We start from the raw sequence: 17,605 nt of genomic DNA, 5'->3' as shown, positions 1-17,605 counted from the left end.
TATCCAATATTAAAACGAGAAGATTTTTTCCCAACTTAATATATTAAAACGAGAAGATTTTTTCCCAACTTATATATGAATGATCAAATAAATAATGGGCCTGGAGTATGTTCTGAACTGCTGCTTGCCCATCTTTTTTGGAGACAAGGAAACAAGGGTAACGGTCCAAGACTCGGAGGCATCTTGCAGAAGTGAAAGCCTGCCCCTTTATGGAGCACCAGCAGGTAATTCGAGGTGGCATGGTTTTCTTTGAATAAAAGTATGAGTAAGTCTGCGTTCACAGACCACAGTCAGTGATGGCTGTCCTCACTTCTGGTTTGGCAACTGAGTTATGATAGGTTTTCCCACTGTAAAAAAGATCAAATAATTAAATTTATCATTGCAATAATGAGTCGAGAATGCCTATCTAGTGTTTGTACCATACCTAGCTACTGGATGCTACACTATGAAAGGCACTCCAAATTTAAGAGATGTTTAAGAGAAATATGTGATCATTTGAACTCCCATAACAATTTAAGAGCAGTCTAGATCTTACACAAACATTTGAGAAGTAGCAAAGCATTGTGCCAGTCAAATTCTGAGTCCTTTTTATCTCTGCAATGTTTCAACTCTGATTCAACTCGGAACTAAAGACGTCATCGGAGAAAACAATATATTCAGAATCACTAATAGAAATAATAATTTCCATTGAAAAAAAAACTCCTTTGAAACATGCCCACATGACTTTGATCTCTTTCGCATAACATCTTGCTTTAAAATAGCTTTGGTTTTCATCACAGCCCTGCCTCTACCAAGGTCAACGAGCTAACTTGGTAAGAATGTGCATTGGTACGATAGAATTGAAATATTCTGCACTCTAGGGGCATACACCTTTAGCAACATTGATCACTTTCTCAAATTTTAGATCAGTGAAATTCTACCAAAATCAAAACTCTGCTGAACAGAACTCGAAAATGAAAAATTAGAACAACTCATAAACATGACATTTTTCACTGAAGCACAAAACGGAGAAGTGATATCAAATGATGTACCCAAGTATTAAAACAAGGTATGCTTACAATGTCAAAATTACATGTTTATAATCATCCCGTGAGGGAACTGGGACTGGTCTATGCAAAATCCCTCAAACTGGGCTGAATATAATGCCAACTAAAGTAGACCAAGAAAATATAGTAGATTACAATCCTTGTCCAGCCCAAGCAGACAGATTCAACCTCTTGCATTGTGTGAAGATCCTCTACATCAATTGCAATCAATAAAGTGTGATTGTGTGGTACTTCATAGATCATAATATGACAAACAACTTGACAAAAAGAAGCCTGATTCCAAAAGGCATTCCTGGTCTTCTGTGAAGAGTGAATACCAAAGGATTTTGGCTATATACAGAGCCTATTAACATATAAAGATTCAATGGCAGGTGTTGGTTACATAATGCAAGAAACCAAGATCTCCATTATAAAATGATAGGAGATGAGCTTCGAGCAGAAAGGTATGTGTTCCATATGCACACGACTAAAAACACTGTGCTGAGCAAGCATATTAATGGAATACAATTAGCACCTTTGAACATCTTGCTTTGAAGCCGAAAAGGCTGAATGAAGATACCCAATGCCTTCCTTAAACTGCTAAAACCTTTGCTAGAGTCTTTAGAACAGAGATCAGAAACATTCTCTGTGACATTTCTTGACTCCTCTACATGATCAGATCTTACATACTTTTCTCTAAACTTCCCTCTTCGATTCAAGCCAGTCAAAATCACATTGAAGCCTGTGAACTTACCTAACCCTTCGGTCTCGGCCACACCATTATGATTAGAACTGATAGCTCCCAATTGTCTGGAACCAAAACTAGATGCACCCTCTGAGACCAAGGCCTTCTTAGAAGCCAGAACAGTGGGAGATTCCATTCCTAAAGCAGAAGATTTCACACTGACCGAGTCAATTTCTTGAGAACCTGTAGTATGCGATACAGTTGTCTCTATTTGAATTTCTGTGGATGAAGACTGACTACAAGCTGATGACATCACCGATTCTGTTCTCTCAATAAGAACAGATTTATCTCCTGATTCTTTGCTGTTAACAGACATGTCACTTTTCTCTGAAGCCTCCTCAACAGGAAAGAAACTAGAGGGTAAAAATTGGGTCGGTTCCAGATTAAAGTCATGACCATTCGCTACTATTTCAGAACTCTCAACAGAATCGTGGATTGTATCAGACTCTGCATCATCTGCAATATATTGAAATTCAGTTACAGGAGCTCCTCCATTATCTGGAAAAAGTTACAAAAAGAATGAACCATCCATTTCTATATTTCTGCACAATCTTCTTTCTATTTGAAATAGGCCCAAGATACAATATGGTGCTACTAGAACAGAACGAAACAATCTAAAAGTATAACATTCATAAAAACTCAGTAGAAAGCATACCTTCTACACTACAACAGCTTATTTGACTTGGGAAAGATGCTAGTGGAGAGTCCTCGGGCTGTGTGATAACCTGTCAACAAAATATTGTTCAAATCAACCAGTCACACAAAACCAAGCACAACAATCATACAGACAAATGTCTTGAAAATTGAAATGACAAGTCCTTCCGGGTTTTTTTCCATTTGTATTTTATAATGCACAGGAAAACTATGAAGCAAAAAACATAGGAAAAAAAAAATTATAGTGTACATCCCAAAATAGAAAAGTAGGGAATTATATGCATTCCCAAAGGAAATCAGCATTCGATAGCCTATTCTAACCACAGTAAAGACAACTTGCAGGGGGTCTATATCATGCAGGACGTGGTCAATATTTGGGAACCACATACACTAGTGAGGTCTCATAATAATCTGCAACACACAACTATTTGTTCAAAATTGACACGAATTAGTACCACTATACAAATTTAAGGATCTTTCTCACCTCAGACTCATCGCTATCATCACTGTTACAGTCAGAAGAGGCTGACCGGCCATTTACAGTGAGCGGATGCTCTTTTCTTCCATTTGCAGATTCTTCAGTTTTGTATATCTGCAGGCGAAGTCTTCTCATAGCAGTGCCTTGACTAGGCAATGGCTGTTGATTGCTATGCGGCAACTGAGGTCGAGAGCGAAATTGGATTTGAACACCATTGTCTGGCATGCTAGTAAGAAACCCTGCCACACAAGGTTCGTCGTTCTTTTCTTCCTCGCTAATGGGTAGCACTGAATAAAGATCGTCACATTCAAAGCTGTTTAGCATGGATGCAAGGTCAATACTATCCTGATCGGAAAAGGATCCAAAATCTAAATATCTTTCAAATGCTTCTGATTCCATGACAGAGGAATTCATTTGCGTCCCAAGGGAATAGTCATTATTAACCAAATATGGACTTTCAAGAATATGTGGGAAACACTCTTCCTCATATGATGAATAGAATGAATCATTTTGCAATTTTTGGTTCCTCCACTGAGAATCATCCTGGACAGCAATTTTATAAGAAAAACATGATAAATATAAGATAATCCCAATAATTTGATGCGACTAAAATAGATTAAAGCAAGCTTTTAAAACTAATAATTAAGGGAGGACCTCTTAGCAGCTTTTACACTGATTATCCCTATAAAAGGGATCATACTCTACTTACATTTTCGTTGGTAGAGGTATCACGGAGTGATACTGAATTGCAATTTGGATTGGATATGTCCTGGAGACACTCCATTGGTCCATCAATACAATTAATGTCTTCGGTCTTATTGTCTAAAATCTCTGATGATGTTTCTGACCGTGAACTTGCCGGAGCATCATCTTCCGGTTTTCCCGGTGAGGACCTATCTTCTGACTGACCTTCAATGTCACCATCTGAGCCATCAGTAGGAGAAGAGGTGTTGTTTAACATGGGAAAAGCTTCCTGAAATGTCTCTTGATCATTTGAACCTTGTTTGGGCTTTTTGAATACCCGAGATAACACATAAAGATCCTGCACAAGTAGATTAGATTACTATTAATAGCAGCTTATAAACCTTCAGGAGATAGAATTCAAGGATCTTGATTACAATAAACTAAAAGAAGCTTATCCACAAACTCAAGCTTTCTGAAATGTTTTACATGAAAAATCAAAGCTAGCAAACTTGCAATTTGACGGGCAACCTCCATCTCAAAGACTATATCATACAGACAGTTAATGGTTGTCCATCAGATGTAAGAACATGTCGCAAGCATCCCATATTAATGGAATGAATCGCAGATATACATGATTGTATAAAACTTTAAAAGGTATATTGATTAATTTGTAAGTGGTGAGATACAACAGTGCACGACTCATTTATACATATATTATTAGCAATGACTCTTCCTAAAGAGCCAGTCAATTATAAATGTGTGTTAATTATGTATAATTACCTCTATTTAACCTAGACTAATATGGGGCATATTACAAGTTATCCCCTCCTGAAATGCTTTGCCCTCGAAGCGTTGGTAAAGATAAGTGACTTCATCTGAATTCTTAATTTGATAAGGTATTCATCGACATCTCTTAATCAAAGGACAAAGGGCTTTGGTTAGAGTTTTAAAATACCCCTTTTGGTTCTAATACTATTCTTCCTTCTCCATTCAAAAGGGCTAAATCTATCTATATATAAGTTATTTCTTCATTCAAAAGGGCTAACTCTATCTATATCTAAGTTATTGGACCTCAAATTTTCTTCAAGCAGAAAACATGAAAGACATCATGCAGCTTCCCCTTGTTTGGAATATGTTAAATTTGGCAAATAGGGCCAAACATCACTTTGAACAGCTCTTATGAGGCAGCTGATATTTTTCATGGATTCCTCTTTCCAAGAGGTGTAGGATTGATCTAAAAATCATCCCATTCTGACATGTACAAATGAAGTTATGAATTTATTTTGATTATGGACAAATTGTCAAAGTCGGCCAGCCATCAGATTAGCCTCCGCCAGCCTTGAACGTTGCATATAAATAAAAGGTGCCTCCTCTTCATTTTGGCATCACTCTCATTCATCTTTCTCTCTCTCATCTTGATTGGGTACAGATTTCTGGGCTTCTTTCTCTCCACATGTGTGAAGAAAGGTCTGATTTTCTAGCTGCTGCGTTGACCAGATTTGACTGAAATTTCAGGAAACCGAAATTTCAAGAGGCTGACTTTGACCAGCGTTGACTTCGGTTTTGTGAGGGAGACTTCTGTTTGGGCAAGCCGCAGTTTTGGGCACAAAAACCAAGGCAGTTTGACCCCTGCGTTGACCAGCATTGATTGCCCTAGTTCTGGTTGCTGCATTGACTTTAGTTGACCAGGTTTGACTGGTTAATTTCAGACTGTTTTGGGCTGCATTATCTTGCTGTTGGAGGCCGAGTTGACCAAGGTTGACCGAGCTGTTTTGGAGGTCAATTTCTGTTTCTGTTTCTGCTGTTTTGACTGATCAGATTGGGCAAGTGAATATTGTAAATCGTACTCTCTCTCTGCTGAACTTTTGAAGAATTATAAAAAGAATTGATCAAGGGTTTCACCACATTGGGGTTTGTCCCTGGCTGGTGCCATATCTTGTGTCTTCTTGTGTTGGCTTGTCTTCTACTGTTGTTGTTTATGTTCTATCTACATTTTACTATCATGATGATGCGATTTCTAAACTGGATATTGATATTGGGCTAATAAACAAATTGAAGTAAAATTTCTCTAAGCATAGAACATACCATTGTTATCCTAAACTTAACATGGCATCAGAGCTGAGGTGAAGACAAAGCCCAAGCAAGAGCGAGAAGAGCAATCACCAAGAGGAGTGATCACTGATCAAAGATAAGATTCAATGGCTTCCACATCCTACTTCAAGTCTGATGATAAGCTTCATGATAAGTCTGATTATCATGCATGGAAGATGTCTCTTGATTTGACATTAGAAGAGCAAGATGTGATGGATTATGTGCAGGGAAAGATTTTAGAACCTCCTTCTAATGCACCGGCTGCTGCTAAGACCAAGTACAAGAAGGGTGAAGTCAAAGCCAAGAAGATCATCAGAGATTCCATTCATAAGCATTTAGTTGCTTACATTTCCTATTTGAACACTTCAAAGGAGATATATGCCAAGTTGGTTGGCATGTTCAAATCTAACAATGCAAATCAGATTATGTTCAAATTTAGAAATGCAAATCAAATTCTTTTCCTCAAGAACAAGCTGAAAGATATAAAGAGAAGAAGAAATGAAGATATTCAATCCTACTTCATGAGGTTTAATGAGACAAAAAATGATCTTCTTTCTATTGGAGAAGTTATCACTGATAGGGAGCTTACCCTCATTGCCCTTGGAGGACTCCCTCGTGAATGGCATGAGTTCAACACTACTAGTCTTAATAACGACAAGATTCCAGGGTTTGAAGAATTGCTTACTAGATGCTCTCAAGAAGAATCAAGGATGATGGAACCAGATATGCCTTCAATTAAGAATGATCCTATTGCATTTTCCGCTCATGCTAAAAAGAAGAACAATGCAGGTTCAAAGAAGCAATGTCAAGGAAGGTAGGATTTCAAAAAATGAAGGAAGGGAACATGCTTCATTTGCAACAAGTTTGGTCACTATAATGTCCTAATAGAAGGGATACACCTCATGATGATGACAACCACAACAACAATTTCAGGGGCAACAACAATCAAAGGAATTGCAGATTCAACGGCCAAGGAAAAAGGAATGCTCCCGCTTCTGATCAAGGAAATGGTCACCCTCCCAAGAGATCAAGAAACACTGGGTATGATGAATCTAATGTTGTTGATAACAAGCAAAAAGAATTCTATCTTATATCTGCCCTTTCTACTACATCTCCTTCGGACACTTTGGGAAATTGGTTGATTGATAGTGGTGCCTCAAGGCACTTCACCAGGTATAAGGAAGCTCTTTCAAATCTTATTGAAAGGGATACAAATTTAAAAATTATCCTTGGAGACAATGCCACCTATCCCGTGAAGGGAGTTGGGAATGTTACTCTTCAATTGAATTAGGGTAACACCATTCATCTACAAGAAGTACTATATGTACTCGATCTAAAGAAGAACCTAGTATCTATCTCGACGATGGAGAACAAAGGATTCAAGGTGACATTCATCGATGGAAATGTACGTGTGTGGAATAAAAATTTCAGAGATGCATTTACACTAGGCTTCAGGGTTGATAGCCTATATCAAGTTGGAGGAAGCCCATTGGGAGCTATGTCTTGCAACACATCACTTCAATCTGAATTATGGCACCGAAGGTTTGCTCATATACTTTATAAGGTTCTCTCTGATGCAAAGAAGATGGTGACAGATACGCCCGAATTTAAAGTAGAACATGAAGGTGTTTGTCAAGCGTGTGCCGAAGGAAAGCATACAAGGCGACTATTCCCCTCAAGTGATAGCAAGACTATTGACATATTGCAATTGACTCTGATGCAGGAGCATCAGAGCACCCTTAATCAAAATTTAAATTTGAAGCTGTGAAAGGGGAAACGTGGACAATCATTGTAAACCGAGGCAAATTCTGTTTAAACAGAGCTAAATTGATGGAATTAATAAGTCTCTGGAAGGCTTGATTAAATGTAATTATCTGCCATGCATGCGAATAGAGAGATTTAGGGGTTTGATTGAGCGATTGTGGGAGAAATTCATGGATCTTAAACGATTCCTCCCTTTGTAATTTCCTATATAAGAGAGTTTGTGTTGTGTGAAAGGGAGATATAGAGTACGCAATGTAGCCACAAGGCAATTTGTGATTCGGGCCATGAGGCCTTAGTCTGTAATCAAGTTTTGTATATAATTGAAATATGCGTGTTATCTGGATTTTGTGTCGCTGTGTATGGTTTACATATATATTCTTTACTGTAAATTAATAGATTGCATGTGCGAGTGTAAGGGATGAAGTTCTTATGAACTTCACCTTAATCAAGTATGGCAGAGGTAAATTTGTGTTGTAATGCGAATTCGATCAATAAGCAAACAAGAGACCCATTGGATTTGAGAACAGATTAACGGAGGAGAGTTTCAATCGCAACTGGAGTCGATTGAACAGCACAGCAAAAACCATCAAATCGGCCAGATCGACAAATAACATCGACGGAAGAGGAATGGCGGAGATTAAAACCACGTGTTAGCAGAAGGATAGAGTGGTCTTGAAAAGACGGTAAGCGGTATTTCGCGCGCCCTAAAAGTTGTAGGTGGTATTTCTAAATTTTACGCGATTAACCTTAGCGGGTAAAACGTAGCGCGAAAAAAAACACTTTTCTCGCACGCTCTTAACCTGATATCGGTCGTGCATGATTTCACGCAAGATTGTGCGATAGCTATTGGATCGAGCATGGCCACATCGATGGTGGAGATTGTCCGAGCTAGTTGGCGAGCAAACGACGCGATAACCGTCCGATGGAAGAAGATCCACGGTGATCGCACGAGAACTTGCAAGCATGTTACCTCGGCTAGCGGACCCAATAAAATCATTAAAAAGAGTTTAAACTTCAAGATGATCGGACCGTTTATTCAGTGTCGATCCAAAAATAATCACATCACAACATGTGTATAGGTTAACATTTCTGACAGATGCGAAATGATCATAAAGGAGATTAAATTTATTTGGGTTCCGGTAATAAACGTCAAAGAAATCGTGTTCATTCTGGCTGTGATAAATAAATTAATAAAATGTTGTGGGCCATAACCCGCAGGTCCGCGTATTGATTTCAGGATGCAGTTTCGTTGCATCAGATTCATTCTTATCTATCTAGTGCAATGCCTGTGAACTCATTGGGAGGATACTTATATTATGCAGCCTTTATAGATTATTTCTCTCGCAAGACATGGATATATTTCTTGAAAAAGAAGGATGAAGTATTCTCATGGTTCCATTCTTTCAAACTCTTGGTGGAAAACCAAACAAAGAAGAAGATCAAGATATTGAGGACCGATAATGGAACCGAGTATGAGTCAAACGAATTCAATACTGGCGGTGAAGGGCTGGATAGCATATAATTATTAGACGGATCTTCTGGTTGAGATTTGCAATTATAACAACACCCTGTTCTTGATTTTGTATTTTTTCTTACTGATCCAAATGCATACAATTTTTGTGTTTCCAACATTTGAAATGTTGTTATATTTCTCTATTATTTTTTCAGTCTGTAGATTTTCCATTTTCCCTTGCCCAGTAAATGTCATTCATTCTCCAATGGAAAAACAAGTTTCGGTGATATGCAAAGGTAACAATAAAAATCCAACTCTTGAGTTAAATAAACAACAGAAATATTGCCTTTGACAAGTTGCTGTGCAAGAAATGTTTTCCGACAAAAAGGAACATGAGCAACCCTTTTAAATGATAGTCTATTTTTTGAAGGATCATACATAATAGTAGCAACCGAAAAAAAAAAGGAAATGGCTCATATAATAAATACCTGCAAATTAGTTCCTCCTTTGCATTGCGTTCCCTCCAGGCGATATTCATGCATCAGCCAATCTGTTCGTTCTCCATTCGGAGCACGGCCTTTGTAGAAGACTAAAGTCTTCTTAGTACCAATTTTATGATTATTAGAGCGAGAGCTCACTTTACGATCTTTTCCAGTAGCTTTCCAGTAACCTGCTTCAGTTGCCCTATTTGAACGTGAGCCGTTGGGATATTTACGATCGCGAGGACAGAAGAAATACCACTCTAAATCTCTACTTGGCAAGAATGACTTCTCTGAAAGGATGAAATAGTGAAGTTAGCCAGAAATAAATCCAAATTTGGACATATAGAACATTGCGAAGCCTATATACTGCAAGTACGAATAAATTTTAATTACAATGTAGAACAAACAATTAAAACAATAGCAATTGTCCGAACAACTGGTATAATTCATTTTAATCCCATAAACAACCTTGTAAGTGATGGATTTCCACAAGTGATTAAAGTAGGAAAAAAATTGGAAATAGCACTAAAAATCAGAAGATATATACCTGTTTGACACTACCATTTATGGGAATCCAACTCAAAAAGAGATCTAATGGAAACCCCGACAAGTGGAAAAGTGACAACACTGATGTGTGCACAAAATTAGACAATAGTTATTCTTTTACATTACCAGTTGTCAGAATATACAAAACATACACCATTGCTTTGTTTGCATCAACACGGCAAAAATAGTCCTAACTCTAAAAAGTGCAATGCATGTAATACTGACATTCAGTCCCTACTGGATGGAATAGGCTTCACTGACACAACTTCATTTATAAAATTATAAACTCTTTAGCTCACCAATCTTATCTCGTAATAGGGAAGGATAAACCATAAATTCCTCCATGTGAATATTATCTAGGATAACAAAAGTTACAACTATCGAGCATTATGCGTTTCAAAAACCTTCAAAAGGCAATGAAGACCAACGACGAATGAGGGTGAATAAAAATAAGAATGGCTTAGAAAAGTCAAGAGAGAGGTCTAAGATCAATTTTTTACTGCTTTTGGTAAGCTTGCATAGCTCCAAACCAATATGTTTTAAGTTTGTGTGTAAATAAGAAGCGACGGAAAGAGGAATCACACATAAAACTATCCCCTCCAATGCCCACTTTTGCTACCTCGAGTCAATTTATAATTCCGCTTGGATCACCACAAGAGTTACACATAAAACTAAATTTCAACTTTTTAAGTGTTCACAATTATAAACATTAAAATGAGATAGTGCAAGCAATGTTCTGGGGAAAGAGCAGGAGTAGGGATACTCACAGGGGATGTGTTGAAACATCCTCTTAGGGAAAATTGATGGGGTAAGGGGCATCAGAATTCTTAGTATAAGGATTCTTGTTTCTAAATAATAATAATAATTAAAAAAATAAAAAATAACAATTCGTTTTTATAGAAATTCATTATTATGTAATGTAAATATTAAACAGTAAATGGTATATTACTGTATTTTAATTTGTAATTAATATAAATATGATTCAGATTTAGATTTAATAATAAAATACATTAATTTATAAATTATAAAGGAAACAGAAATAACAAAAAAATTGACACATCTGTCTAAATTCATTGTTTTAGAATCTTAGTACCAAGAAAAATAATAAATATTAAAGTCTGAAATGTTAAATTGAAAGTACTCACAATTTATAAAAAGCCAAAAATACCTTTTTTTTTTTATAAATGCCCAAAAACACTCTTTGTTTAGAAACACCCAAAAATCTTTTTTGGGAAATATATCCCCACAAATAAGAAATGCTTTCTTTACATTTCCCCACATTTCTTAAAAAAAATTGCAGGAATTTACAGGGTAAGTTCCTCAGATAGAACACCAATCCGCTCACAACCAGATCGCAGATCAATACACCAGTATTTTTGACGTGGTTAAAACCCTCAAAGAGGGAAACAGTCCACAGCCTGAGCCAACGCGGCCACTTCAGGCAATTTATTAATAAAAGAATGAAAATTTACATATGTTTCTCTCATGCACGGATTACCCTACAAATGACCCTCCATGCGCTTTAAATAGAAATCATGGACCAATCGGGTGTCAAGCCACGGATCAAGTGTCGGTAATACCGAAAAGAGAATGAACCGTCGGATGACTACATATCGTGACGTCGGATTGTAAGTTACAAAATGTACAATGGTAAAGAAACACACTTTACCTAACTCTATACCTAACTCTATACTAGACCAAGTTGTACTTAACTATTTCCTATATGTCGGAATATCCTAACAAAAATAATGTAAAAAAACATTTCCACAAATATCATAAGAAACATAAAAACATCCCTCCAAAAACATGAGAAACATGGAGACACACAAACATGTAGACACACCCCACCCTGAAGGATGCATCCTATCAAACAATGAGTGAAAGTTAACAATGAGATCACGCCATGCGAGGGGAGAAATGGCTATTCATTAGCACTGCATTAGCAATGCTTTTAACTATGCAGAGATGGTGGAGAGATGGAACAATAGACCTCGCTTTCGTGCAATCCTCTATAGTGACACCGAAGAAAAATTATGACTATGTGCGTAAAGCCTGTGACCTAGCTCTCCTTTTGTTTAAAAGCTTTAACCCATATTATATTGAGATCCAAGAACATTTTGCGAGGGATAAAAGTTGCAATATGTATAAAAACACGTTTCTATTGCCAACCAAGGCTTTCTTCTATTATCTCCTTATCCCTTTTAACTATGTTAATTTATGTTTATGTTAGATTAGATAAATCAATTAATACATATCTGAGAGGCAAGGAGATGTTCTTTGCCAAGTTTAAATTGGTACAAGTAGGGCAAATATGTTAACTTTTTCCTTAGTGCATTAAGAAAATGGAAAATGATGGTTAATAAATAACGACTGGATAACGACCTTGACATTCAACTCTATTTTGTATGTCTTTTATTAGTCGATAACATCCAATTTTTTTAAGGGCGGATACAATAATGTACTTTCACAATAAAGTTAAATCGTTCCCACAAATTTTAGTTGTACAAAGCTCTTATATAGCTTGCACTTTACTATTATTATGTTTATTAATATATTTAAAGTGTAAATTTTAGTATATTTTTTAATTTAAAGTGTAAATTTTAGTATATTTTTTAATTTTTTTATAATTTGGGTTACTTGCAATAAAAGAAGTAGGTGATTGTATATTATATTAATTTAGATTTATTTTAATTCTAGATCTATTAAATATTAAAGTATCAAATATTTTTTCATTCTAAAAAAAATTACATCTTAAAAAGTTTGATCTCTCAACTGTTGACAAATCCAAAACTAAAATAAAAATAAAACTTAAAATAGTTTAATTATTAATTATAATTAATTATTACTATAATGACAATTATTAATTTTATGTTATTTTATTTTATTTTATTTTTATTTTAAAAGACTCACAATTTTAAACAATACATTATAATATCTCTATTTTACTAAACTAAAAATATTACTTACTTTTATATATATATAAAAGTACATAGGGTAAATTTCTCTCAACACAATGACTACCAAATTCTATATTAAAATTAAAATTTTACACAATGACTACCAAATTCTATATTAAAATTAAAATTTTAAAAGAAAATATGAGATCACTTCGATTCTATATTAAAATTAAAATTTTAAAAGAAAATATTAGATCACTTCGGATTCGTTACAGTAAATCAAATGATACGCAAACTGAATTCAAATATACTTTTAAAAAAAAAATCAAAAAATTCATTTTCCAAAAGACACCCTAACCAATATTTATATATTAAAACAAAATACACCTGAGTGTGCTCTGGACAGCCGTCCATCGTGTCGCTGACGCATGTCTCGATATTTCTATGAATACTAACAAGATACCAAGCTTATGGATTAAGATAATTAATCTCCAACAAATGACCCCAAACTAGATTCATGGAACTACGATAGCACAATGAGTGCAGGTACGAAGTGAGCGTGTCAAAGCTTCTTCTAAAATTATTTTAAAAGCAAAAAATGATTTTAGAATGTAAATTTCTGTGATTTATAATGTTATACCAGAATATTTCTGGTAAACCTTATGTAGTAAGATAATTAATTTCCGACCCCAAACTAAATTCATGGAACTATGATAGTACAATCAGATAGTACAATGAGTGCAGGCATGAAGTGAGTGTGTCAAAGTTTTTTCTAAAATTATTTTAAAAGCAAAAAAATGATTTTAGAATGTAAAATTCTGTGATTTATAATGTTATAAGAGAATATTTCTGAAAAATCAGATTTCAATTTTTATTAGGGATGTTTTCTAATCATTAAGTATAATTTATCATCCAAATCTTGATGATAAATATTTAATGATGTGAAACACATAAAAACAAAAATTGAAATATAATTTACCATGGTAACCAAAAAAAATAATATAATCTAAAAACAAGCTAGAGACTAGGTCTTAAATGTCTAGCTAAAAAAGAGTATAAGATTAACAAAGCAAAAGCAAAAACAAAAAATCTAAAAACAAGCTAGAGACTAGGTGTTAAATGTCTAGCTAAGAAAGAGTATAAGATAAGGTGCTGGAAGTGGACCGAATAGTATATGCCTCTCTAGCTACAAGAAAGAGTATAAGATAAGGTTATGATCAAGGTTAGATAGAATCATTCATGTCTCTGGCTATAGAGAGAAAGAGTGACTACAGAGCAAACTTTGGGAAAAGCAAATTTATCGTGGACTGAACCAGTGAAAAGTAACATAAACTGCGAATTTATAAAGTCCGAACCAGTAAACAGTAACATTAACGCTAACAGCAGAGTTCAAGGTTTGAACCAGTCAACAGTAACATTAACAGTGAACTTCGAAGTTTGAATCAGTGAGTGAACCTCGAAGTTTGAATCAATGAATAAAACATGGTGCCTTGACGCAGTTGCTCTCAAAGTTTGAATCAGTCAATAAAACATGGTGATCCTTGACGCAGTTGCTCTCGGTATGTACCCAGTGAATGAACCAATGAATCTACCAGGTATTTAGACTCCAATATCCTCTGCCTGCAATCTGTGTATTTGCTCAGAATTCTTTTATATTTGAGAAGGGTGTACCTGTGCAACTGCACACCCTGCTTCCTTCTCAAAAAGATGTAGACCAGGACGGAGTTGAAGAAACGGTAATATCAAGATTGAAAACCATCACACCAAACAGACACACATACACCTCCAAATTAAAAACAGAGCATTACACTGAAATTGACCAGTGGCATCTAGAGATATATTTCATCTGATATAGATGTAAGTTTTTCTCCAGGTCAGATTCATGTACCTTTTTCTCCAGGTATAGAGATTCTAAAATTTTGAAGGAATTATATTTTTTCTTTTAATTTAATGGAAGGTTGGTTTTAAAAAATCAATTAATCCTATAAAAAAAATGATATTTCATAAATCCATGCTTCAATTACATGTTGGGATTCTATGGCTGGAGGTTCTATTCACCATATCCGTAAGGACAAAAATTATCTGGCAGACTCACTGTCTAAAACAGGTCTTTATGATGCTACAGGGTTATGGTATTTGCAGGTTCTAACTGAGGGAGAAAGCTATCATATCCAAGAATTTAATATGCCGGATTTCTAGGTTCATTTTTGTTTCTTCACAGGTTTCTATGGACACTTTTTTGATCTTTATGTGGCTGCTTTTGTTTATCTTGTGTATATGGATAGTGTATGTAATGCTACTGATCATGCTTATGATTCCTGTTTCTCTATGATCACATGTCTTTTTTTCATTGGAGATCCCCCAGAACATTTTGTCACAAGCTTGTTTTACCTTATCTGATAGTAGGAATACTTCCATGATGATTCCATTTTGACTAGTTTCACATGGAGTTTTTCCTGATGTAATTTTTAAACCTTTATATCTCTCATATAATATTCAACTTTTTCGTTCCAAAAAAAAGAGATTTTGAATATTTAATTAATCCCAAATATTTATATTTTAGAAGCCCGTGCTTCGAAAATACTTGGAAGCAAGCCATGCTTCGTAAATAATTGGAAGCTGATTTTGAATAATATTCACAATTAACCCCGAAAAATGATATTTCAGAAATCCATGCTTCAGATGGAGGCTGATCTAAGTATTCAATTAATCCCAAAAAGTGATATTTCAAACTTTCATGCTCCCGTACAGAGATGTCTACTGAAGCGTGAACTTCTGAAATAATTTTTTTTTAAATACTCAATTAATTCCGAAAAATTAGTGTTCACAAATCCATGTTTTAGTATATATCCGAAAATGTTATTTCAAAAATTCATGTTGAATACCGATAAAATAACATTTTAGAAGCCCGTGATTTAGTAACAACAATACAAATGTCTACTGAAGCATGGGCATCTCAAATATCGGCTTTCTAGATTAATAATTTAATTGAATATTCAACATCAATTTTTCTAGACTATCAAAGTCATGATAAATATTAATTGAGTACTCAAAAACAGTCTTTACTGGGAATATTCTGAAGATTAATCTGAAGACTAAAACTCATGGAAGGCTGATCATTACGAATGACACTCATTTGAGACAGGTCAAAGATGGCTACCGAAATATAGACTTCTGAAATTAAAAAATTGGGGATTAACTGAGTCTTCAAAATCAGTGTCCTCTGACCCATCTTTCATGACTGTCCTTCATGATGAACCATCTTCATTTTCCATCGGATTCAATTATTTTCGAGAGATTCCTTGAATTAAGATGCTCACGGGAGAAAGGATCTATAATCCCTAGGTTTTTAAAAACCAGAAATTATCAGCATACGAAATCCAGTCTTCCGCCATGAAAAGCATGACCAGGCATCCACCTAACCCTTTACTCGGTTTCTGACATGATAATCTATATGCAAACCCACAAAAAATTCATGATAATCTATATGCAAACCCACAAAAAATTCATGATAATCTATATGCAAACCCACAAAAATAAAAAAGGATTAACCATTCACAAGTTATTGAGATGATTACCTGGCAGATCCCAGGGCTCACACTTGTAAAGATCGATCTCGCGAATAACGTCGAACTCGAATTTATTGCCGTGAACTTTGTTCTTCAAGTAAAACCCCACGATTTCTTCATCGGAGGGCCGAAATCTGAATCCCGGGGGGAAATTCACTGCCGCTGCCTGTACTGAGCTTGCCATCCACTTCTCGTCAAAACCCACTCTCGCTTCCTTTGGACACTACAAACCCTCCTCGCTTCCTCTGGCCAATAGAAACCCTCCTCGCTTCCACTGATCGCTCCAAACCCTCCACGCTTCTTCTCATAATTATAAACCCTCCACGCTGATTTTTATTCTCGCCGCGAAAAAGCGTAGGACTTTCGTTACCGACACGCTTACAGTGTACTAACCGCCCATTAACGATCAACAGTGACGCAGTACCCGACAGAAATCTCGTATGTAGGAAGGAGGCAGGAAGACTCGACCCCGGGTTCACGCGCTTTCTATGTGTCATTTCACCTCCAATCGGGGCATGCCACGTGGAAAGCGTGTGCAAACAGCGTAGCAGGATTAGCGCGCCAAACCGGTATTGGAGACGTGGCAGGAGAGGCAGGTTTATCCTTTGGCTGCGTACGTTCAGCTGAATTTCAACACTAGATTCGGAATTTTTACATTTTTTAAATAAAATATTCATGGCCTGCCCTGCATAAATCTTGTATATATATTATTGTCTAACATTCAATGCTATTTTATTAATAAATAAACATTAAATATCATTATTATTGTTTATATTCAATGCTATTTTATTCAATGTCATACTTTTACCATATAAAAATATAGAATTCTTAATTTCCAATAGTACGTGGACATGCTTGCTAAATATCTGAAGGGTTAGGGAAAAATTCGTTGAACCCGGTTTCTTTTCCATTGGTTCATGAATATGCTTGCTTATTATTTTAATGGCTAAGGTAAAATTCGTTCAACTTGACCCTAAGGTCGGCGGATCATATTTCAATAGTTTCGTGGTATTTTCACTAAATTAAATCTCATAATGTCATTATCACATGTAAAGTTAAGTTGTACAATATGTCGACATTATTGGCTATGATAGTTATGTATGTCCACAATATTTATACACTCTAACCTAATAATTCCATGTAACTTTATATCTTGTCGAAAATATTTACACTTTTTAACTTAATTTCATATAGCTTCACATCATTGGATAATATTT

General features: G+C 35.5%; 1 protein-coding gene across 2 annotated transcripts; it reads right to left on the bottom strand.

The window, feature by feature from the left end:
• Positions 1-1,013: 1,013 nt before the first annotated feature.
• Positions 1,014-16,726, bottom strand: LOC149149724 (uncharacterized). 2 transcript variants are annotated; one of them, XM_089438652.1, is made up of 6 exons: positions 16,398-16,726; positions 9,383-9,666; positions 3,612-3,944; positions 2,909-3,445; positions 2,426-2,495; positions 1,014-2,268 (listed from the first exon to the last, which is right to left on the bottom strand). In XM_089438652.1, exons 1-6 carry the CDS (start codon positions 16,570-16,572, stop codon positions 1,454-1,456), a joined length of 2,214 nt encoding a protein of 737 aa, XP_089294778.1. In that variant the 5' UTR covers positions 16,573-16,726; the 3' UTR covers positions 1,014-1,453. The 2 variants fall into 2 exon arrangements, with proteins under 2 accessions (XP_089294778.1, XP_089294779.1); XM_089438653.1 differs by having other exon boundaries at positions 1,014-2,226; positions 16,398-16,722.
• Between the last annotated feature and the right edge of the window lie 879 nt (positions 16,727-17,605).

This window comes from Pinus tabuliformis, chromosome 9 (assembly GCF_031772625.1).
Source record: "Pinus tabuliformis cultivar Carrire ecotype Pingquan chromosome 9, CPIR1, whole genome shotgun sequence".
In the NCBI taxonomy this organism is placed as follows: Eukaryota; Viridiplantae; Streptophyta; class Pinopsida; order Pinales; family Pinaceae; genus Pinus; species Pinus tabuliformis.
The sequence above is the reverse complement of the archived record's forward strand: the minus strand, read 5'-3'. Positions and strand labels throughout refer to the sequence as shown.

What these genes read in the sequence shown, in the direction of transcription:
- LOC149149724 (XM_089438652.1), bottom strand. Translation starts at nt 16,572, where the DNA reads ATGGCAAGCTCAGTACAGGCAGCGGCAGTGAATTTCCCCCCGGGATTC. An exon ending in TGAGCCCTGGGATCTGCCAG is followed by an intron (nt 9,667 to 16,397) that starts GTAATCATCTCA and finishes TCATCCTTTCAG; the next exon opens with AGAAGTCATTCTTGCCAAGT. An exon ending in ATACCTCTACCAACGAAAAT is followed by an intron (nt 3,446 to 3,611) that starts GTAAGTAGAGTA and finishes ATTGCTGTCCAG; the next exon opens with GATGATTCTCAGTGGAGGAA.